This window comes from Onychostoma macrolepis, chromosome 07, assembly GCF_012432095.1.
Source record: "Onychostoma macrolepis isolate SWU-2019 chromosome 07, ASM1243209v1, whole genome shotgun sequence".
NCBI lineage: Eukaryota > Metazoa > Chordata > Actinopteri > Cypriniformes > Cyprinidae > Onychostoma > Onychostoma macrolepis.
In genome coordinates, this window is record NC_081161.1 from 6,743,171 (window position 1) to 6,766,764 (window position 23,594).

Consider the following 23,594-nt stretch of genomic DNA (forward strand, 5'->3'; position numbering starts at 1 on the left):
TTCTTTTGGAGCGAGACGGTACTTTTATTGCTTTGGCTTTTGTGATATGTTTTTGTTTTGGCTGAGGAGTGCGGAGCGCGCTCATATATCATGCACTTCTGCACAGTTTGCCCTCGCTAGCCTGTGGTGTTCGTCAGTAATTAGACCAAAGTCACGGAGGTGGCCAAGTTCAACCTCTTCATTAAGGATCACTCTCCTCACGGCTGTAAATGGAGAGAGAACTATCATTCAGAAGTGCTGGGTGGAAATGTAAAATAAATGTACAGTGAGATCCAAAAGTCTGAGATCACCCTGCAAGTCTGCGGTTCAGAATCTGTTATTGAGCTGGACATTTTAAACAAATAAACATTATGAAATAAATAGATTTGAATTAAAAAGACATTCTGAAAATTATTTGAAATTATTATTACCTGAAAATTAGTCTTATGATAACTATAGAGTAATGAACATTTGAATTACATCTCAAAAATGCAAAATAGAATAATTTTCACGAATGTATATAGTACAATCTCAATAGTTAACTTATCCACTAACTAAATTAATTTTATTTTATTTTATCTTTTTTTGTTTTGTTTCAAATTCCCACCAAATCTCAAATTACATATATTTAATAACATTCTGTAAAATAAATTACATTTAAAACATTAAAATGTAATAATAATAATAATAATTAAAACCCTCTATCTTGCTCACCTAGGCTCATTTCATTGTTCACAATTAAATAATAGTATTTTTGCATGATTTGACAAAATATCAGCTGTATTGGAAATAATGCACAATAGAATTGTTTTTATTTACCTTGATTTACCTTGTTTGTTTGTTTACCTTTAATATTATTACTTGTTGCCTTCTATTACCTATCTCTAGCATGCCGTCTCTTTGGGAAAAAAGCAGTCATGGTGAAATGACTCTGTGAGTAATTGTTCATTGTGAAAATGAAGCCACAACTTCTTATTTTTATGATGGATTTTCATAGTTGAAGATGGATAGTCTGGATCTGAGACAAGGGTAAAACAAGCCTGTACATTCAAAGGTCAAGGCCTTTGAAAAATAGCAAAAGTTAATAATAAAGGCATGATAAAGTCATTTTTAATCCGATCTTCATATATAAATCTGTTAGTTTTAATAAAAGAGCCCTGGAACCCAAAGTTAGAAAAACAGCAGTAAGTGTTTTGTTGGGATCACCGCAGCGCATGATTAATGATGTCACGTCTGAGGGCGATTCCTCCGTGTGTCAGTTCGCCGCGTGCGTCCAGGTTAAGTGCAGGTGTGTGTGAGAGCGCTTCGGCACAGTGGCCGTCTCTCCCCCCTCTCAGGGACCCGGGCAGAGCTTTCCCAATAGATCTTTATTTACAGCACAGGAGTCGGAAACGGCTGGTCAATCCATTTAGCCTAAGGCCACTGATTTGTTCGTATTTACTGCAACACCCAAAGAAAAGCCGAGGTATTTTTCCCTCTCTCCTTCCTATTGATTCGGCTCTTAGAAAATCTGCTCTGCTGTCTAAACACTATTGATCCCCCTGCTCTCCTCGCCAGCTCTTGCACCAGTGTATAAAGGGACTGGATGAATTGAAATTTCATTTCCGACAACTTGTTCCTTTTATTTTTTGCCTTTTTTTTTCGACCGAGAAGCTAGAATCAGAGCGTCACTTGGCATGGGTCAATAGCTGCATGAAGGCTGAAGGTAAAGGTCAGTAGAGGTGAACTGTTCTACTGTTAGCTGAGGGTCTGTACTGTAAGGGGCCTTTGAATCGGGCCAAAATGAGAGATCATAGAATCCATTTCCTTCGCTTTTAAACTTTTGTATGAGCCATAATGTGTGTGTGTACCTACAGGAATGGTGTCGGCTCCGGAGGGCACAAGAGGATCTGAAAGCGAGAGAAGAGGAGTGGAAGAAAGAGAGATCCTTCCTTCAAGAGCAGCTCGATGGCGTCAGAGAGGAGCTCCACCGCGCCAACCTCAGGGTACCGCCGCCAAACCTTTCTTCTCATTAACCTTTTCAGATTTCTCAGAAGTGGAAGTTGTCTTTGTTGGGTCGACTACTATAGTGGTGAATGGAAACTACAACAAAAATAATGTTTGTGTTCCCATTTGCTCCAGTAGCAAAAGTATTTCTATGACTTTTCTATGACAAAATATTGAGAGATTGATTACACTGGTCAGAAGAAAAAAAGATGTCAAATTTACCTCATCCAAAACGTTGAGCTGTTGATAAAGACAGACAAACAGGCCAAGGTGGCTACATCCTTGCCTGTACGATTCTCCATCTACACTGCATATTCATCCTGGTGCTGAGATCGTATTAAGCCGTATTAATTATTTTCCTGCCATTGACAAAATCTTCTATAATTTAAGACACGGTGCTTCCCCGTCATTGACGAATTATTCCACAATCACTGTTTCCACTGTTATATGGTAGGGGCGCTGTTACAGACCTAATGAAATAGTACAGCATCTCCAGATCCAAAAACATGTGAAGAAGAAAATCTGTGTTAACCAAAAGGAGTAGATAGAAGTTGTTCATGGACAAGTAAGCTAACATGATGACCAAACATTCAACACCATATAATGTTTTTGTTTTTTGTTTTTGATGGAACTCACCCACATTTAAGTGTGTATAAAAAAAGAAGGAAGCTAATAAAATGTTTTGTTTCTTTCTTTGTTTAATAACAGAGGCTCTGTTCTTTCTTTTCATACAGGTGCTGGTCATATAATTAGAATATCATCAAAAAGTTGATTTATTTCACTAATTCCATTCAAAAAGTGAAATTTGTATATTATATTCATTCATTAAACACAGACTGATATATTTCAAATGTTTATTTCTTTTAATTTTGATGATTAGAGCTTACAGCTCATGAAAGTCAAAAATCAGTATCTCAAAATATTAGAATATTTACATTTGAGTTTGAATAAATGACCAGCCCTACAGTATAAATTCTGGGTATCTCTTGTTCTTTGAAACCACAATAATGGGGAAGACTGCTGACTTGGCAGTATTAAATGCAATTAAATGCAAAGTTGACTGGAAGGAAGAATTTGGGTAGGAAAAGGTGCACAAGCAACAGGGATGACCGCAAGCTTGAGAATACAGTGAAGCAAAGCCGATTCAAACACTTGTGAGAGCTTCACAAGGAGAGAACTGAAGCTGGAGTCAGTGCATCAAGAGTCACCACGCTCAGACGTCTTCAGGAAAAGGGCTACCAAGCCACTTCTGAACCAGAGACAACGTCAGAAGCGTCTTAACTGGGCTGTGGAGAAAAAGAACTGGACTGTTGCTCAGTGGTCCAAAGTCCTCTTTTCAGATGAAAGTAAATTTTACATTTCATTTGGAAATCAAGGTCCCAGAGTCTGAAGGAAGAGTGGAGAGGCACAGAATCCATGTTGCTTGAAGTCCAGTGTGAAGTTTCCACAGTCAGTGATGATTTGGGCTGCCATGTCATCTGCTGGTGTTGGTCCACTGTGTTTTCTGAAGTCCACAGTCAACGCAGCCATCTACCAGGAAATTTTAGAGCACTTCATGCTTCCTTCTGTTGACAAGCTTTATGGAGATGCTGATTTCATTTTCCAGCAGGACTTGGCACCTGCCCACACTGCCAAAGGTACCAAAAGCTGGTTCAACGACCATAGTGTTACTGTGCTTGACTGGCCAGCAAACTCGCCTGACCTGAACCCCATAGAGAATCTATGGGGTATTGTCTAGAGGAAGATGAGAGACACCAGACCCAACAATGCAGATGAGCTGAAGGCCACTATCAGAGCAACCTGGGCTCTCATAACACCTGAGCAGTGCCACAGACTGATCGACTCCATGCCACGCCGCATTGCTGCAGTAATTCAGGCAAAAGGAGCCCCAAGTATTGAGTGCTGTACATGCTCATACTTTTCATTTTCATACTTTTCAGTTGGCCAAGATTTCTAAAAATCCTTTCTTTGTATTGGTCTTAAGTAATATTCTAATATTTTGAGATACTGATTTTTGACTTTCATGAGCTGTAGTCTCTAATCATCAAAATTAGAAGAAATAAACATTTGAAATATATCAGTCTGTGTGTAATGAATGAATATAATATACAAGTTTCACTTTTTGAATGGAATTAGTGAAATAAATCAACTTTTTGATGATATTCTAATTATATGACCAGCACCTGTATATTCACCGTTTACATTCATACAACAAAATATTCTGGGGGCCATGAAAGATTGATGAATATTATCAATATCAAAAACATTGATGACAAAAACATAATAAGGGGAAAGAGTTAAGAGTTAAGTTTTTTTTTTTAAATCAGTGATATAATGCATCATTTAAACTGAGGTTTGGTCATGGTTTCAACTTTCATTGGATTAATTCTTTATTGAAATTTGAAATTATGTTACTTTATTTAATTTGTAAGTCGCTTTGGATAAAAGTGTCTGCTAAATGACTAAATGTAAATGTGTGTGTGTGTATATATATATATATATATATATATGTGTGTGTGTGTGTGTGTGTATACAGTTGTGCTCAAAATTATTCATACCCTTGGTAAATATGATCAAAGAAATCTGTGAAAATAAGTCTGTATCATTAATCCTTTTGATTTTTGATTTAAAAAATTTACAAAAATGTAGCCTTTCATTGGAGAATAAGAATTTAAAATGGGAGAGAAATCTCATTATGAAATAAATGTTTTTCTCTAATACACATTGGCCACAATTAATCATACCCTTTTATTCAATACTTTTTGCAACCTCCTTTTCCCAAGATATCAGCTCTGAGTCTTCACCTATAATGCTTGATGAGTTTGGAGAACATCTGACAAGAGATCAGAGACCATTCCTTCATCCAGAATCACTCCAGACCCTTTAGATTCCCAGCTCCATGTTGGTGCTTCTCCTCTTTCAGTTCACCCACTCATTTTCTATAGGGTTCAGGTCAGGGAACTGGGAAGGCCATAGCAGAAGCTTGGTTTTGTTCTCAATGACCCATTTTTGTTTTGATTTTGATGTTTGTTTGTGGATCATTGTCCTGTTGGAGGATCCAACCACAGCCCATTGTAAGATTTCTAGCATGGACAGTCAGTTTTACATTTTTTGAATGGGAATATACTTCAGAGATATTTCAATCAAATAAAGAATTTTTTAGGGGTATCAATAATTGTGGCCATTGTGTACTAGAGAAAAATATTCATTTCAATATTAATGTGATTTTCCCCCACTTTTATTTATTTTTTTTCTTTTTGCTTAAATTAAAGGTTAGATTTTTAAAAGATTTTGAATGAAAGATCAAATGGATAAACAACGCAGAGTTATTTCACAGCCTTCTTTGATTATATTTACCAAGTGTATGAATAATTGTGAGCACAACTGTGTGTGTGTGTGTGTGTGTGTGTGTGTGTGTGTGTGTATATATATATATATATATATATATGTATATACTGTATATGCTGAAGACACAAGTGGAATGGAATATAATTGGAATACTGACAACAAATTGACCAGATTTTACATTCACAGAATTATATTTTGGATATGATTGCATAATCACTTCCTCAGAGGTTGTGTTAAAGGGTACCTATTATGCAAAACCCACTTTTACATGGTGTTTGGACATAAATGTGTGTTGGCAGTATGTGAAAACAACCACCCTACAATGATAAAAATCCACCCACTCCTCATTTTGTAATCCTCTTTAAACCAAGTCAGTCTCACTAGGTCTGCCGTTTTGATTCTCAACACAGTGTGACATCACATTGCGTAGGGCCGGGCCAGGGGTTGATTGACAGTATAGTTTCTGCCCTCAGCGGTTGTAAGCTGTCCTCCCATTTTGTCCGTGCTCGAGCAGCTGTAACGTCAACAATGTCTCGCAAACAATCCCCGTTCTCCGTGTTTGGTTGTAAGACTGAACGTAAGAGTCTTAATTTTCTCCCAAAATCCGAGCTGCTGAGGACGCTTTGGATTACTTTAATGTTTCAAGGTAATACGCCTCAAAATCAACCTAAATATGTGTATCACTCCAGACTCCTTTGTGAATGTCATGTCGTTATAGTGCTTAGCGTTTTAACCGTATTTGTGTGCGTACATTTAAGTATTTTTAACTGATCAGCGCCGTGCTTGTGAGATTAGTTCGCGTTCACTAGCACAGGACAGATCCACGCCGATGACAGGTCAGCGTGGCGCGAGCTCTGTAACATCGCTGTTTCGTCCCACTTTCAGTGCATTTGACTTCCCATATGTACGGCTGAACACCAGTTCTCTCGATCTCAGTTATGTTGCTTATACCAGCTGTTTATTGCTGTAAGTTAGATATGCAATGCAGAGAGACATATACACGCCGCCCTCTTCTGGAGATGGGGCGGGAATGTGCAGCTCATTTGCATTTAAAGCCATACACTCCAAATCAGCTCTTTTTTAGACACACCCCAAAAATTACATTTTCCAGCTGTTATAATAAATGATCTGTGGGGTATTTTGGGCTGAAACTTCACAAACACATTCTGGGGACACCCAAGACCAATATTACATCTTGTAAAAAGGGGCATAATAGGTGCCCTTTAAAAACATTCTAACTAGTTATCTGTAATTTAATACCAGTGTTATTGTGTTACAGTGTTATATATACCAGGCCCTGTTTTAATTATCATAAATATTCATATAACGACCACGAGCCCATCCCACATTCCATTTCCAGCTCTTAATGTCGATGCATATTTTAATAGATTATCATTACCGCCATCATAACTCTTATTACGGTAAACCTAATTACTAGATTTACGGCCGAATTATTATTTTCGTCCCCTGCAGCCATTTTGCTCAGCAAACCCATTTTTTTTCCCCCCGTCGTAAACAGGCAGCTTCTTAGTCTGTGACCCCCTCCCAAAACGTCGAGCTGTTGATAAAGATAAACACACAAACAGGCGACGGCAGCTGCGTCCGTGTCTGTACGACACTCCATCTGAATTGCATATACGCCCTGCCACTGAGATTGTCATAAGCCGTATTAAGAAAAATGGTCACGCCGTTTGACACAAATTGGAAAATGACATTTGGAAAGCGCCGCTGTGGTGGAAATTAGAGATATTAAAATTATAAATCAATGTCTGGGTAGAAGGAACAAACGGGGTTCGGGGGTTAAAGGTCCCCTCATGACTAGGCCCGGCTCGGGCTAATCTAAACCTACCGGGCTTTGATTGTTCATCCACTGTCCACTCATAAAGAAAGGAAGAGAGGATATTGTGTCTTTTCTGTGGAGTCAAGTCATCTTATTTAGCGGCTCCCACACCACAACCTGCTAATGGATCATCTCAAAGGTGTGATATGCATTATGCAAAGGCATCCGCTTGACACTTTTAACGAAGCCTTTCCTCCCTGTGCGTCTCACCTTCAGTTGCCTTTGTTCGTGTCTGTGTGTGTGTGTAGGAAGAAGAGCATCGGCTGAAAGTGCTGCAGATTGATGAACTCCAAAGAGAGGTTGACAAGACGCTGGCATTGCTTGAAAAGGAGAGAGAGGTCAGCAAAACCCTATTTAATAGCCTCCTGTACATGCACTTTGGGGTGCACTTTTACATGTGCCATGCGAAAACGTAAAGATGTACCTCCGGTCACAGTGAGCTTGAAATTCACACTTCTTTATCTGCCATTTTTTTATTTCTTTTTAAAAGTAAAAGGCTCCCTGATGGTTAGGCCTGCTGGGTCTCTGAAATCCTTGACACGTCTGACCCTTATTCGTCTCAAGACTCTCGCTGTACTCTTGATGGTGCTCAAAGCTCAGAACACAGCAGCATGTTATACACAGCACAATAAAATAGAACAGTTTTCCACTTTCTACACGTTGCTATTATTCACATTCTCTTCTTCAGCTCTCCTGAGCTCTGAATATCTGCTACTTTCTGTAATGGACCTCTCATTTTAAGTGCCACAGCATTGGTAAAGTTAATGCACAGGTTAAGAGGAAGCTCAGGGATCATACTAAGTAGTACGGTTTCTCAGCTTTATCTCCACACAATACAAAGCTGTCACTGGGGTGGTACCCTAAGGTACAAAAGCTAAAAAGGTGCTTTTTCATACCTTATTTACACCTAAATGGTACATACTGTATTAGCAGTGCCGGGTAGATTACTTACAAGTTATAGTCTGTTACTGATTAGTAGTGATTACAAATTGCATGACGGAAATTATAGTTTGTAATGTAATCTGTTGGATTACACATATTAGGCAATGTATACTGACTACTTTTTGATTACTTTTAGATTACTTTTGACCCATTCTTTGTTATCAACATCATGAGGCGTATTAAACATTACATTAGGCCAGGGTCTCTTAAACTGGGGTTCATGAATGAACTAGAAGAAGCATAATTTTAGAAAGAAACATTTAAGGGGTAAAAATGAGGGTAAATCAAATTATGAATAATTTACTACCATTGTGTGAATGATATGTAATCATGTAATCTATTTAAAAAAAAAAGTAACTGTAATCTAATTATGAGCATATATTTAAGAAATAATATCATCTATTACAAGTACTTAATGTTTGGAATCTAATTACGTAACCCAGATTACATGTAATCAGTTACTACCCAGCACTGCATAGTAGTACCTTAAAGGTATGTATTAGCACTTTTAAAAGTACATATTACTTAGTACCTAAAGTCTACATTTGACAGCTTTGATCCTTTTTTTTCTGAGAGTGTAGATTGAGTTTTAATGGTTTCCGTATTCTGAGAGCAGGAGCGCAGCGTCATTACAAGCACCTGTTGAAAAGCTTTCATTGTCCATTCGCTTCCGAAAAAGGAGGAGAAAAGAAAGAAGAAAAAAGATAAAAAATTAGTACTAGGATGTAAATATTTAATTTGATTAGGATTCTTTGCACAGTTATATAATGCATCGTTTAATCTGATCATGGTTTGAGCATGATTTAATGTCATAAAATTATGATACTTTAAAAATATGCTGAAGACACAGATGTAAATGTAGGGACTTGTTTACATTGTCATGGAATATTGGCAACAAATAATACACCAGGTTTTCCCTTCACAACCAAAAGAATTATAATCGATTATAAAATTCTGCTATTAATGTACAGTAATTGTGCATTACAACGAACTGATGAATTTTTACACCCCAAATTGGGAGGCTTCTTTGTTTGATTGATACAATTAAGTATTGATATTTCAAGGCTTTTTTATTTGATTGTTTGTATGTGTTTTGTGTTGTTTTGTTTAAGTACACTCTAGTTACAATGCAGCACTGGACAATGTAAAAGCATTCGAAGTGTATGATATCTTTTCAGTATCGTACACTGTCTGCTACAATCAACAGCACAAACCTAAGAACACTGTGTTTATGGGGACTTTCTGTTATGTTGTCTTTTGTTCCAGTTCCAGTTTGCTATGTAGCCTAGATAAAGACAGCCTTCTGTTTTGTCATGTTTCATTGCTTCATTTCTTAGTTTTGGGTTTATATTCCTGGTTATCTGCTAAACCAATCATAAAACATGCCCAGAAAATAAAGCACAGTGTGTGTTTCAATGCTTGTGATTAACGCTCAAACCTTGCACGAGACCTTGCTTTTGTTTTCCACTAAAAGAATTAAAAAAAAATAGAGGATATCAGTCAATGCACACAATATTAAAAAAATCCATTGTTGCATTCTCCTGTAGTTTACCTGTGGAGGAAAGATCAGGTAGAGCATCTTCTCTAGGACACTCTGAAGGACTGTGCATTTCCTTTATTTTATTTTCTTGTTGTTCTTACACATTCATCCCTCAGCACCTCTCTGTTCTCTTCATCTCTCCCTCTCTTTTGCTGCAGGATTGTGTAAAGGCCGAGGAGCTGGAACGACTGAGAGAAGAGCAACTCAAGGACAAGGTCTCATAACAATCCACTGCCTATTAGCTTCTAAGCAATGTCTTCCTCACCGCAGTTAAGTGGCAGTCATAACCTTGCCATAGTTTGAATTAGAGCTGCAGCCGCACGTGTTAGACACTTAACACCGAGACCCCACGCACATGCCTACACAATCGCCAGTGATCAAAACAACATCTAATATTATGACTGGCCCTAAAATAAAATCTAATATTAATGTGCTGCAGAGGCCAGATCTCAGCATCAGGAGGTACAGCTGACGCCAGTCACCGCTCAACAGGCCACTATTGAAAAGCTGCAAAACGACATATTTTCTAAATCGACTAGTCAAGAAGGTCTCTCTTCCTAAAATGTAAAGGCAACTATATATTTTTATTTATACTGTAAATATAAATATCTATACGAATGTATAAATATCTATAAGATATATATATATATATATACTGTATATGCACAAATATACTGTTATTATTATTATCATTAATGTGTAGAGTGTGTGTGTGTGTGTGTGTGTGTGTGTGTATGTATATGATTATGATTATTATATATATTTGATTAAATTTACTTTTTATAAATATAAATTATAAATATATGAAATATTTTTCTCTCTTTTATATATATATATATATATATATATATATATATATATGTGTGTGTGTGTGTGTGTGTGTGTGTGTGTGTGTGTGTTTTACTGCTGTTGGATGTACAGACCTAAAAGCAACATAAAACTATGGCTGTCAATAGAATAAAATATATGATTTCTTTATAAAGAAGAATTTTTTACCTTTAGATATATTATATATTAATATATTATTTTATCACACAGTTTTTCTCTATTCAATATTCAATAATATTCATTAAGTTTATTATTATAATAATATATTATTTTTTATAATAGTATTAAATAGTTTAATACCGTTTAAATTGTTAACATATCTCACTAATTGACCATCCTGACCCTGAAGGGTGAAGCTGACTTAAGGTTAAGTGTTAAGACCCAGGTATGTTTCTGCTCACAGTTTAGTGCACAAGCATTTCAAAGTTTAGTCCATTGACTTTGAGCACTGATGGATACATTTGGCCCATCTAGTGGAGCTTTCTTTTCAGTCACTCAAATCACTTGCGTTGCTGTCCATGTACAAGTCGGACAGACTGTGAATGTCACACAGACAGTGGAGTTGGAGAAAATGCAGACAAGAGAAGCATACTTTTGGCTTTAGGTAGGCTGGTTTGGGTGAGGGTAACCTGAGGGTGAGTGCTCAGACGCTCTTGATTTTACAGTGTGGCCTCCATGAGCTTTGAGACCTCTGTAAAGCAGCTGCTTCAAAGTGCGACCAACCGCCACTTACTGCTGCATTTCCTCTGCTCCTCGGACAAGATTACTTTCCAAACAGAGTGCAGACAGCTTGATTAATAGAGGGGTCCACCGAGGTGCCTGCCACAGTATATTTTCACACTTACTTATGCTCATTTCATTCGCATGGACTTTTATGCGCTGAACCTTTCACCACAGGAGTCCATCAGTTCATAAAAAAAAACACAGCTCCTTGAGATGATGTCTGGGAAAACTCTTTAAAGATTCTAGATGTTGAGTATAAGAGCTGATGGACAAGGTCACTTCTAAACTAACTTGCTTTTCATCTGTGTATGTGTATGGGCATCAGTCACGGTGTGATGCAACATTCATTAAAATATTTATGTAAATATAGAATGTCCTACTGAGGATTCTGGCTAAGGCTTCTGCATGTATATTTGTGACTAAAGCTGTGATGGACATGCTGTATATGGTCTTGATGTATCTTCAGCTCAGTTTATTGGCTTTCTTGCTACTTTTATGTGTGTGTACAGTGAGAGATAGGACAGAAAATGATGGCAAAGATAGACGATATCAGGAAATGTGGCATGCCGGATTCAAACTTGAGTTTCTCACTTGTGCAACATGGCTCAATGTCTCAGCACACATAACTGGACCAAAGCTCCAACAGAATAGATGTGTTTCTAAACTGGAGACAGCAAGTCAGTCTACAGTCTACAAAATAAATAATAAAAAAGCAAAAATATGCATTTTAGTGCAGGACCTGATATATATATACAGTATGTGTATATATATATTTAAAAAAAATATATATATATATATATATATATATATATATATATATATATATATATATGTGTGCATTTTAGTGCAGGAGCTGATATTTACATATGGCCAAAGGAAGATGAAATTCTGATATCAAATTCATGTAAATATGAGTTGTCACTCGATATCTCCCAATAATGTCTTAGTCAAATGATATTTAAATGCTTAGTTTTATGATCAAAGCTCTGTAGTTTCAAACATATTATGCAATGCAATACAGTGATGACTGACAGATGTACAAATAAACATTCATTGTTCATCAAAAGCCTGATGTATCATGTTTGATACTCATATTTTAACACGAGTTAAATAATAATAATAATAATAATATATGAATAATCAAGTAAACCTAAGTTGCTCCAGTCAAGTGTTTATCTTGAAATACTACTAACAATAGAAAAGTTATTTGTATGTTTACTTCATAAAAATTAAATTTCAAAACATTTCACAGCAAAACAAAAAAACAAGTGTAGCACTATCTGAAGGTGGAATATTTTGATCATGTTAATAATTTGTAGGTATTAGAAATTTGTATTTCAAATATGATACAGTATCCTTTATAGGGTTAAAATAAATGGCACTTGGTTTGATATTTTCGTAGTTAATCCAATAACATTCATGCATTTTGCTAAATTGTCCAAATATGTTTTGTGGCCACTGTGCAAGCATGAATGAAGCTTCCTGTGCATGTGTGTGTAGGTCAGGCATCACGAAGAGCTGATCCCAGAGCTGCAGAAAGAGCTGGAAAAGGCTGGATTTGACCAGAAGGAGAAAGAGCTGAAGGAATGGAAAGAGCGCTGGTACTCCGTCTCAGAGAGCCTCCGGCACGCACACACACAGCTCCAGCAGGCCCAGGACAGTCTGGAAATACAGCAGGAGATCAACCGCAGCCTGCAGGATGATGTAGACAAGCTCCGTACTGCGGTGAGGACAGGGGACAAAACACTAGAATTAAAGGATAAAAGTCAAGGTCAAAGGTCAAAATTAGAGTCAATAATTTGCATATTTAACAGAAGCTCTGTCGATATGCGTGTGTGATTAGTCTAAACAGTTTGAAATCATACAAACAGAATCAAGCACTTATCATTTTGTATTAAATATATATAAATAGAAGGGTGTTAAAAATTAATTGCATGCTTTAACTTGTTAAAAATACTAGGAACTATGTAAGAAGGAAAATGAAGAAGACGAGACAGGGAGGTTATAGATATAAAGACATAAAGGATGTTGGGAAGTTAAGAGCTGCGATAGGGACCGGTGGAAAGACTGGAAGGAGATAAATGAGGAAGAACAGGTTGCGTGTGGATGGCTAGAGGTTGACAGATCTCCTGACTTTGACCCCGTGACCTCTCCTCATTCACACATCAGCACATTTGGGGCCGATTAAGCTGAGCTCCACAATAGTGTCCAATCAACAGGATAGGAGATGAGACCAGTACAGGAAATTAGCTTTTTGAGCTCCGCCCCTTCCCTCCACACACTTTTTAAAACATGTGCATGAGCACAGGGTTTTTATTCATCAGTTTGCACCTACACAAAGACCTCTGCACTTTAATAGAGGAAAAAGAAACAGAAGAAAAGCAGTTCACTTTTGATTTCAAGAGGGTTGTCATTCAGTTTGCTAACAATTTACTCCATTTAGTTTGTATGGTTTTTTTTATCATTATATCATTCTAATCAAAATATCACAACTTGATTGTCCGGTAAAACGGCAGACTTGTCTCATGTGACAAATGCCAGACTTCTCCAGTCATTTTGTACACGTAAACCACGCCCCTTTCTTCCAATTGACTGCAAGCTTGCATTCAGATCTGCCTCATCCAATCAACAACCAGTGGGTAGAACCAAGTCCCCGCCCCAATCCATTTCACTCAGATGTTCGTCACAGTATGGAAAAGCTTTGTTTCTTCTTCCATTGCATGATGACTTTAAGTGTTCTGCTATCAAATAATTGTGTCTATACGTTTAATCGTTAAAAATGCAGTATGCAGTTTCTGCACTACCAGTGGAATTACAACACTAAAGCATACTTTCAAACAACCTCTGCCATTGCCCCTTACAATCACCATCTAATTGAGATTATTCTTACCTTTACAACATTTTACTGTTTTATCTGGGACTTGACAGTGAACTATGAAAAAATGACTTTAATCTCTCTTCTCGATTGGAACCCAAACGTTCCATCGAATTCCTCCATCTTGTAAAAACACTTCCAGTGTTTACCCTTGTTTTACCACATTGTCTGTTTCAGCGTATTTTGAGAAGTTTTAGAATTTTGGCTTGCACTTCAATTTCGTTTCCCATGTAACCTGCTCAGCCCGCTATAGTAGCCACGCCCCAAACGCTTGCTATTGGTTGAGCTGGAAAGAGATTGACAGACCTGAGCGGACAGCTCTAAATGCCTGGGAGGCTCAATTTGTAGATTTTTAGAGGAAATAAACACACAAATTGCATACTTACAGTAGTCAATGACCAATAACCTGGGTTAAGACTATGTATTGTGACATAAAATATAAATTAATAAATAAATAAAAATTAAATCATGCTCAAGGTCGTTTGTGGACTTCACATGACCCTAAATACCAACCCTTAAAACCGGTCCAAATTCTTACAAAATATTTCAAGGACCCCTGCTACTTCAATTTGTGTTGGGTTTTCCTTTATGATTACTTTGGGCAATTTGATTAGACCATCTATTCTCTGCTTTATATCCTACATCCACTTACAGAAAGGTGCTAGAATCATGTTTTATTTGAAGTTGGATCATTGTGTTTGGAATAAAGTGGGGAAATGGTACTTTAGCAGATAATTATGTGTAATCCACAATCATTTCCAATAATAACAGACAAAGTGGTTTGAGCACATGTTATCCAATTTGCCATTTAATGTGAGAGAGACAGCTGCTCGCACCCTAAAAATTGAACCATTTCCTTAAATCGGCAATTTGCCCTGCTTCCAGGATGCATAGAGCACAGAAATGATGGAACTTCATATTCCAGTACTGTCTTTATATAGAAACAGAAGATGATTTTTGTTTGTTTTCCCTTCTTTGTTTTGATTGGATTGAACCCTGCTGTTTTTAATTGACGCCTGCTCAGGGTCTGTCAGATGGGTCAGTGTGAGGACAAACTGCAAGATTTGAGCCAGAAAACAGGATTGTTGAGAAAGAGACTGCAAGGACATGAGCAGCAAACTACAGATCTTCACACGCACATTATTACACAGTAATATTGTTGTAATTATATAGTTCACATAAATATTATTATCATTTCAAATAACTATTTTCTATTTGAATGTATTGCAAAATTTAATTTAATTCCGGTGATGCAAAGCTGGGTTACACTTTATTTTAAGGTGTCCTCGTTACAGTGTAATTATACATTTAAGTACTGAATAATATTAATTAACTACACATACTTACTATATGGTTAGGGTTTGACTTAGGGTTACTTGCATGTAATTATGCATTATTTATTGTTATTATAATAGTAAGTACATGTAACATGTAATAAGGACTCCTTAAAATAAAGTGTTACCCAAAGCTGAATTTTCAGCATCATTACTCCAGTCTTCAGTGTCACATGATCCTTCAGAAATATTCTAATATGCTGATTTGCTGCTCAAGAAACATTTCTGATTATTATAAATTTTTTCTGCTTAATATTTTTGCAGAAACTATGATTTACTTTCTTTTTTCAGCATTATTTGATGAATAGAAAGGTCAAAATGTCTTATGCAAAAGAGTGTCTGTACTGTCACTTTTTGTCAATTTAGTGCATCCAGGCTGAATAAAAGTCTTAATTTCTTTTTAATAAAGAATGTGTGTATATACATACAGAATATATAAATATTTGAGGTGAAATATAATTTTTTTATTTTTTATTTCAATGCATTCAATGTTCAGCGTTAAATTAATTATTTATATTTGTAATCAATATTTCAAATCAAAATTATAGGCATCTCCCTAGGTTTTGATGTAGAGTTTATACCTTTTCACAAGGGTGTAGGAATCTGAAAATTGTGGAGGTGCAACTAATCATCTTGGCTCGTTAATATCAAATGAACAGCAGTCATCCAGTACCTGATTTTCTGTAAGGTAGACATTGGAAAAAATAGATGTTTACCATAGCTGTTTACCACTTTGCCAATGCTAAGGTTTGACAGCAGCTAACCAGTGTTAATAACCCCATGATCAGCTTGACAAGTGTTTTTTTTTTTCCTATGTTGAAACAAGAAGTTTAAGCCATTTTCAATGCGAAAAAGTACTTAGACATTTCTAAAATGTAACTGTTTTCACCACCGTGCCTTTTCATGTTTTGCTTTTATCAGTTTTGCTCCAGCTTTATTGATTGTTTATCAAGTAGTCTGCTGCTCAGTTGGAATAAACGAGTGCGGTGTAATGTGTTGTGTAAGAAAAGCAGCAAGCAGGTCTAGATCAGAGTTTAAGACTGATCTGCATCAATACACCACCTGCTACACCCTCTCTGGCCTCCATGATCTGCACATCTATAAACACATCCACTGACCGGCATGATGCAACTTGACCTGTATTAAGAAACTTTGCATCTGTTTCTGTGCATGTGTTTGGACAGCTAGTGGAAGAGCAGTCCACAGTCTCCAGGCTGCAGCATGAGCTACAGGAAGCAGAACATCAGAGGGATCTCCTGGACTCCAGGGCAGCTGAGCTGAACTGTGACATCCAGCTGAAAGACTGCAGGCGGCTCGCTGAGCAGGACGAGGTACACCGCACCACATACTTTGGTATGTTTGATAGTGTCTGGTTAGGGTTCATGTAGAGTAAAAGCTGTGTGTGTGGTAGGTGTCCAGTAGAGATGAGACGGTTCTGAGACTGACAGCAGACCTGCGGGCCGCTCAGGAGAATCTGACCGCTGCACAAGAGGAGGTGAGGAACACCTGTCGATCGTTTTGTATCTGTGACATACACTTTGAAAATACAGCCACCTACACCATTATTGAAAAGTCTGGGGTCAGCATTTTTGGCGTCAGTCTGTCTTGCTTTTATGGAACTGTATTTCAGTTAAAAGAACTATTTCTATTTGAATATAATTTAAAATGTAATTTATTCCTGTGATGCAAAGCTGAATTTTCAGCATCATTGCTCCAGTCTTCAGTGTCACATGATCCTTCAGAAATCATTCTGATATGCTGATTTGCTGCTCTAGAAACATTTTATATTATTAACAGTGTTGAAAACAGTGCTTAAAATGTTTGGAAAGAGTGATATATGTTTATTTTTTTCAGATTTTTTTAAAATAGGAAATTCAAGAGCATTTCTTTGAAATAGAAATCTTTTGTAACACTGTAAAAGAAAAAATCTGTGACATTTACAGTAAAATACCAGCAGCTGTAGCTTCCAGAACTTTAACGGAAAAAAAAAAAAACTTTTTTTACATTGAAAAACTTGGTCAGTCATGTTGTAAGATAAGGGCTTTGCAGCTTGGGGCTTGCAAACATTGTTTCATTTCACTTTGATCATATCAACATTTACTTGTTTATTTTGGTGCTAAGATGTAGCTCAGGTACATATATAACTCTCAGACTAGAAGACTACATCTAAAGGTCTCTGCGGGCCGAATGCGGGCAGCATCAAGGACGTGGGCCGTCCAGTCCATCCGCTCTCACTCACACACTCAGAAGAATAAAGATGGACCTGACGCCCGGCCTGTCTCCTGCTCGGAGCCAAACTTTTGCATAACCTGTCAATTGAAGTAGAAGCTGTTCTGGTTTATTTATACATCTCTGACTGGTCAGTTATTTGTTTGGCAGAGTGTCCTTGTATGTTATAAATGGGACAAAGCTGTCACTTCAGTGCTGACTGGGTGTTTTGAGTTCTTTGAGAGATTTTCTTTTTCATATTTATTAATTTATTTTGACTTTTTTTTCAGAGTGAGCGAGCGGTGAATAATGCATTGGATTCTGCTCCATGTACTGTTTTTATCATTAGCATTCAGCCCCAGTTATCTTCCGAACTTATGAGTGCCTGTGAAATGTTTGTGATGTTATTTATTTATGTTGCCCTCTCAATTATTCATTTGTTTATTTATTCATGGCAGAACTAACTGCAATTGGAAAATTCATTTTTGCTGAAGGGCACATCCATCCCTCCCCCCACCACACCTCAATCCGCTCTCCCTCCCTCCTGCACATCAGGTTTGTTAGGAACTGCTTCATGTGGCATTTCCTAAGACTCAAGGGGAGATGTCATTTTAATCCAAGCAGACGGGAGATACAGACAGAGAAAAAAAGAAAGCGAGTACTCCATCTGAAAAAAAACTTTGCACTATAAGGGTGATGGTGTAGGATTATAGGGAGACATTTAATGAAAGAGGGATGAATTTGATAGACCTTATATATACACGGCTCTACACGTCTCTGTGCTACAGCCGTGTTTCATGCTGAATTCCCTCAGGCCTCTGTGCCTTCTTGCTTTTTCTGCCCATTCCTTTCCTGCTCAGTTGCCCATATATGCACACTATATGGACAAACGTATTGGAACACACCTCTTAATTATTGAATTCATGTGTTTCAGTCAGACCCACTGCCATACAGGGGTATAAGATCAAGCATCTAAGCATGCAGTCTGCATTTGCAAAATGGGTTGCCATCATTGCAATTAGTCAGTTTGTGAAACACAGAGCGGTGTTGCTTAGTGCTGAGGAACATGGTGTGTAAAAGTCACCAACGCTCTGCTCCACTGGCATTAATAACAGCACAAGAACTATGCAGCGGGAGCTTCATGGAATGGGTTTCCATGGCCAAACAGCTGCATGCAAGCCTCGCATCAACAAGTACAATGCCAAGCATCAGATGGAGTGGTGTAAAGCATGCCGCCACTGGACTCTGGAGCAGTGGAAACCTGTTCTGTGGAGTAACTGTTTCCACTGAGCTAAATTTTAAATATTTAATATTTATTTTTTAATTTAATATTTAGTAATTCAGATCATAGTAAAACCATTTACATTAAGTGTTTCCTATTTTAATATATTTTAAAATGTGATTTATTCCTATGATGGCAAAGCTGAAATCATTATTATCAAGGTTGAAAACAGTTTAATATGTAATATTTTCTGTTTAATATTTTCCTAGAAATTAAATTAAATTAATAGTACTTTTATTCAGCAAGGACACGTGAAATTGATCAAAAGTGACAGTAAAACATTTATATTGTTTCAAATGATATCTATCTTAAATATATGTTGTTCTTTTGAACTTTCTACTCATCAAAGAATCCTAAAATATGTTCATGGTTTCCACAAAAATATTTATCAGCTTAATTTTTTTATTTTTTTTTCATTGACAATATGAATGATTTCTGAAGGATCATGTGATACTGATGACTAGAATAACAGCTGCTGCAGCAGCTTTACCATCATAAGAATGAACAGAAAAGTTGTTTTTAATTGTAATGTTATTTCACAATATTACTTTTTTACTGTATTTTTTTTATCAAATAAATGCAGCCTTGGGGAGTATAAGAGACTTCTTTCAAAAGCGTTTAAGAATCGTAATTATTCCTCTCACACAAGATAAAATATGATCAAAAGCCATATGCTTTACCATAATATTGTCATTTGTTTGACTGTGGCATGTTTAGCTGGCAGAGCAGATGCAGAAGGTCACGTCTAGGGAAGAGGAGGTTGTGGCTCTGCAGAAGGAGGTGCGCAGACTTCAGGAGATCCTGAAACAGAGAGAAGATATGATGGAGAAGAGCAAACACAGCACGACACAGCTCAAGCGAGAGACAGACTCCCTTTACAGACAGGTAAACACACACACAAAGTACAAACACACTAAAAATCACAAATTGGCCAGTCTGGGTATTGGCACCTGAGAAAGATCCGGCGTAAGCATGTGTTTGGTGGTGTTGTTGTGAAGCGCTCGTGTGTGTTTAGCTGAAGGGTGTTTGTGAGGTCTCTGGTGAGCGCACTCGTGTGTAATATTTCCTGTCTGCTGCATCGACAATCCACACATAGGCATGGAATTCCAATTAACTCCCTTTAATTAGGCCCTCCCTTGCTCATGGCACAGTTCCTTCATTTATTTTAATCTTGTTTATGCACCTTGATTGTTTCACAATATAGATTTTTTTAATTAGGGAAGATTGATTAAATTGCATTGATTCTCTGTCCTTATTAAAATGAAACAGCCCCCCCACTCTACTCTCTCCAAACCAGTGTTATTTTTCATAATTAGTGCCTGTGCCTTCAGCTTGTCGTGTGTGTGCGTGTGTGGTATGAAAATAATGTTTATCATACTTTATTACAGCATCTGAAAGACTGTTGTATTGGCCGCCACTTTATGATTTAGTGGAAGTTTCCATGAAATGGTTGTGTGCTATTTATTAGTAGCATTTTCCAGCAGAATAGATCCTAAATACATTAAACAAAGCAATACAATATTTTTTTTGTGTGTGTGTTTTGTTTTGTTTATATTAATATATTAACTCAGATTATAAAAATGAACACAGAAATACATTACTATTGTAAATTATACGTGTATATGTACTATAAAAAAAATAATATTTAATGATAATTATAATAATAATATTATTTACACTTAAAGTCCTTCATGTTCAAACCCTTGATCTTCAAACATTTCAAATCTATGTGCTTTTTATTTTACTGCTAAAAAGCTGTAATTTTCTGCCCACAAAAATGTTGGATATTATGCAAATGGATAAATAAAGTAAACTTATTATTATAAACTTATATTACAAATGCATGTTAAACTCGCAACACACGCAGACATGGAGTTCACTGCATTTACTGTAAACAGAGTCTCTCTGAGGCTGATTGTGTCATGCAGCCACATTTATTTATTTAAATTTTACATTCAGTATAGTTAATTATTAACTTTTCATCAACAAAATCCCGTTTGGAAAAGCCTAACCAAGACAATACCCAGAAAACACCTAGTATGTGCTCAGAAACACCTCCGAAAATACATATCAACCACCTACAAAAGCTTAAGTCCCGTTCACACAAAGAACAAAAACTATAAAGATAACCAATAACTATATTAGCATCCACGCCAATGTACAATAACATTGTGCACACTGAATTTGTCGTCTATTGCTTTAAATGCTCAAATGCTTTAATGCTTTAAATGTTTTTAAAGTCAGGTGGATTCTGATTGGCTGTTAATGTTTTTATCATCCATCAGCTGGAAAAAGAATCGTTCTGATAGTGATACTAATGATACTGTTTCTCTGTATCTCTGTTCTCATAGAATTACAACGATTATTAGAACACATTTTATAGTCATAGTTATTGTCTTTGGCTAGTTTTGCACATGAGGCAACACTGGTTTTATTTACAAAATGTGAAAATGTATTTTCTTTCACGGTGGCATTAGATTATTGTAGTAGATGATTGTTATAGCAGATGCTGCCCGCTTGTATAACACTTGAAGCCCTCTAGAAGATCCAGTGCTTCTCAGCCTCCTGCTGTCTGCTTCATCTGATAAACACTTGATGCTGGTCTGTACAATTTCTAATCATGAAGCTCAGCTCAGCTCTTTTAATTTTGATCGATGACTCCGTTTATCCTTTACATAACACATTCCTGTCTCTGTTCTAGCCCTCCACCTCCCGATCGCCCCCACCTCTCTCCGCACCCCTCCGCCTGGTATGAAAATTATATTAGAAACTAAATGAGATTTGAAATTGTGTGTTTGACAAGTGACTTGATGACAGGGTTTTATTGCAGGGCTTGATCCATGGAAATTTTATGCTAATAACACTGCTGGCCAACCGATCTAGTACGAAATTAATCAGCGGTGGAAAAGAGAGGGAGAGCTCCATAAAAAGTGTCTACCCTCCTCTCTCTCTGTCTGTCTGAGTCTCATCTGAAATAGCCACAGGCTGTTGTCTGTGTGATGAGTTTGCGACTGAAATAGGGACTTAGAAAATTAAACTTAGAGCTTAGCACTGATTCATGCTGTAACGCCACCACGCGACACACTGCTGTCAACTCCTTTCAAGGACTCATCAAGGTGTGCGGAGTTTTTGCAGAGATTTTCTGTTTATGTTGCTTTGGCCCATATGCCATCTTGGACGTATACTGACACCTAGAGGTGTGGATGCAATATCATGTGAAAGTTTTCAGTCGCTGATGCCATTGATGTAGACACGCAGTATTCACAGTCAGCCACTGTTGATTTATTCTGCGCGAGAAAGTGTCCAAACGAGGAAGTACAGACATAAAGTCAGTAGAATTGCTGGTAGATAGCTGGTAATGTGAATATGTCTGCCTAGATTAGGCAACCAACTCCATGTAGAATAAAGCATTTTATTAGGTTACTGATACAAACTGAGTCTTCATCTCATTTTTCAAAACTCCTATTAATTTCTATATTTGTCAACTTTTCTAAAAGCTTCATTCATCCGTCTCAAAAATTGCAACAATATAGGAATAATGAATAGGGAATATGAAGTCAACTATACAGTAATACAGAAATGTATAGTCAAGCATAAAGAGTACATTTCATAATATAATATAATAATTATTACTGATTATTATTATTATTATTATTTTAGGAATAATGGGATAGGAAGTCAGCCATACAGTGATACAGAAACCTGTACTCAAGCATAAAGATGCTCAGTGATGAATTAGCGCTGAAAAGGCATGGACACAGTTATTTTTGCACCTGACCTTATTGAATATGCATTTCTAGGAGTTTCCCTTTCAGACCCAAAATTTATAGGCGTATTAAAGGAGTATCATGTATTAAAATGAATCAACACGTTTTACTAACGTTTGCGCTCATCAAATTACTGGTATTTGCGCCATTATTTAACGCCCAAAAAAAGCCTGTCTTAAACTATTTTGCGCTTGAAATGGCTGCAATTTGTTGCTTGGAGGGAGGCACCACAGAGATGAGAGAGTGCGTGGTTGAAGGGAGAGGATTGTTTTCCACACGTAATTTATTTGGAATGCAAGAAGAACACGAAAATATCATTTGCCAAGCCATTTTATTTTTTATTTCTTTTTTAAGTTCTTTTTTCTTTATTCTTTATTGGTGACTACACTAATTTGCGCTGTGCTTGGTATATTGCGTTGGTCGATATGTAAATGAGATGTTGCGTCTGTGTTCTTTAATTTGCGTGGTTTTTAGAAACTTCCCCTCCCATCGGCATTGTTTTGGAATTGCGCTATCACACTAATTTGCCCTGTTTAGTAAAACTGGCCCTTAATATATAAGAAGAGCAATAAGAAGAATAGTATTATACTTTTTTTTCTAATTCATTGCCAGGCTGACTAAATGAAAACCTTATAGAAGTTCCATGATTAACTTTATATTTGGAATTATGTTCAAACTGATCCCAAAGTGTTTTATTAGCTTGCAAATAATAATAATAAATAAGAACCACCTTTTAACTGTACTGTTTTCTGCGATTTTGAATCCTGTTTATACATCTATATGCCATATCTTTGCCTCACTTAAAAAGTGTGCATCAATGTGCTTTTTTTGTGCCACAACTGCAGTGTAAATCAGTTTAGTTGGACAATCAGACAGCCTCAAAGTCTCAGATGTCCACATTCTTCTTGTGGTTGTCAAGCCTCACCTTGCCTTTACCACCTT

At 36.9% G+C, this 23,594-nt stretch overlaps 1 protein-coding gene across 16 annotated transcripts in view; it reads left to right on the plus strand.

Moving 5' to 3' along the window:
• LOC131544022 (trichohyalin) overlaps window positions 1-23,594 on the plus strand; it is a 218,260-nt gene that overhangs the window by 155,362 nt on the left and 39,304 nt on the right. For 15 of the 16 annotated variants that reach the window (XR_009272019.1, XR_009272018.1, XR_009272020.1 and 12 more), the window contains 7 exons: window positions 1,836-1,964; window positions 7,402-7,491; window positions 9,794-9,850; window positions 12,687-12,911; window positions 16,580-16,726; window positions 16,807-16,890; window positions 19,603-19,770. Coding sequence is in view for 2 of the 16 variants with exons in the window: in XM_058781940.1 (XP_058637923.1) it covers window positions 1,836-1,964; window positions 7,402-7,491; window positions 9,794-9,850; window positions 12,687-12,911; window positions 16,580-16,726; window positions 16,807-16,890; window positions 19,603-19,770 (900 nt within the window). In the remaining 14 variants the exon portion in view is untranslated. The remainder of the gene's footprint in view (window positions 1-1,835; window positions 1,965-7,401; window positions 7,492-9,793; window positions 9,851-12,686; window positions 12,912-16,579; window positions 16,727-16,806; window positions 16,891-19,602; window positions 19,771-23,594) is intronic. The other variant, XR_009272024.1, reaches the window with a different exon arrangement.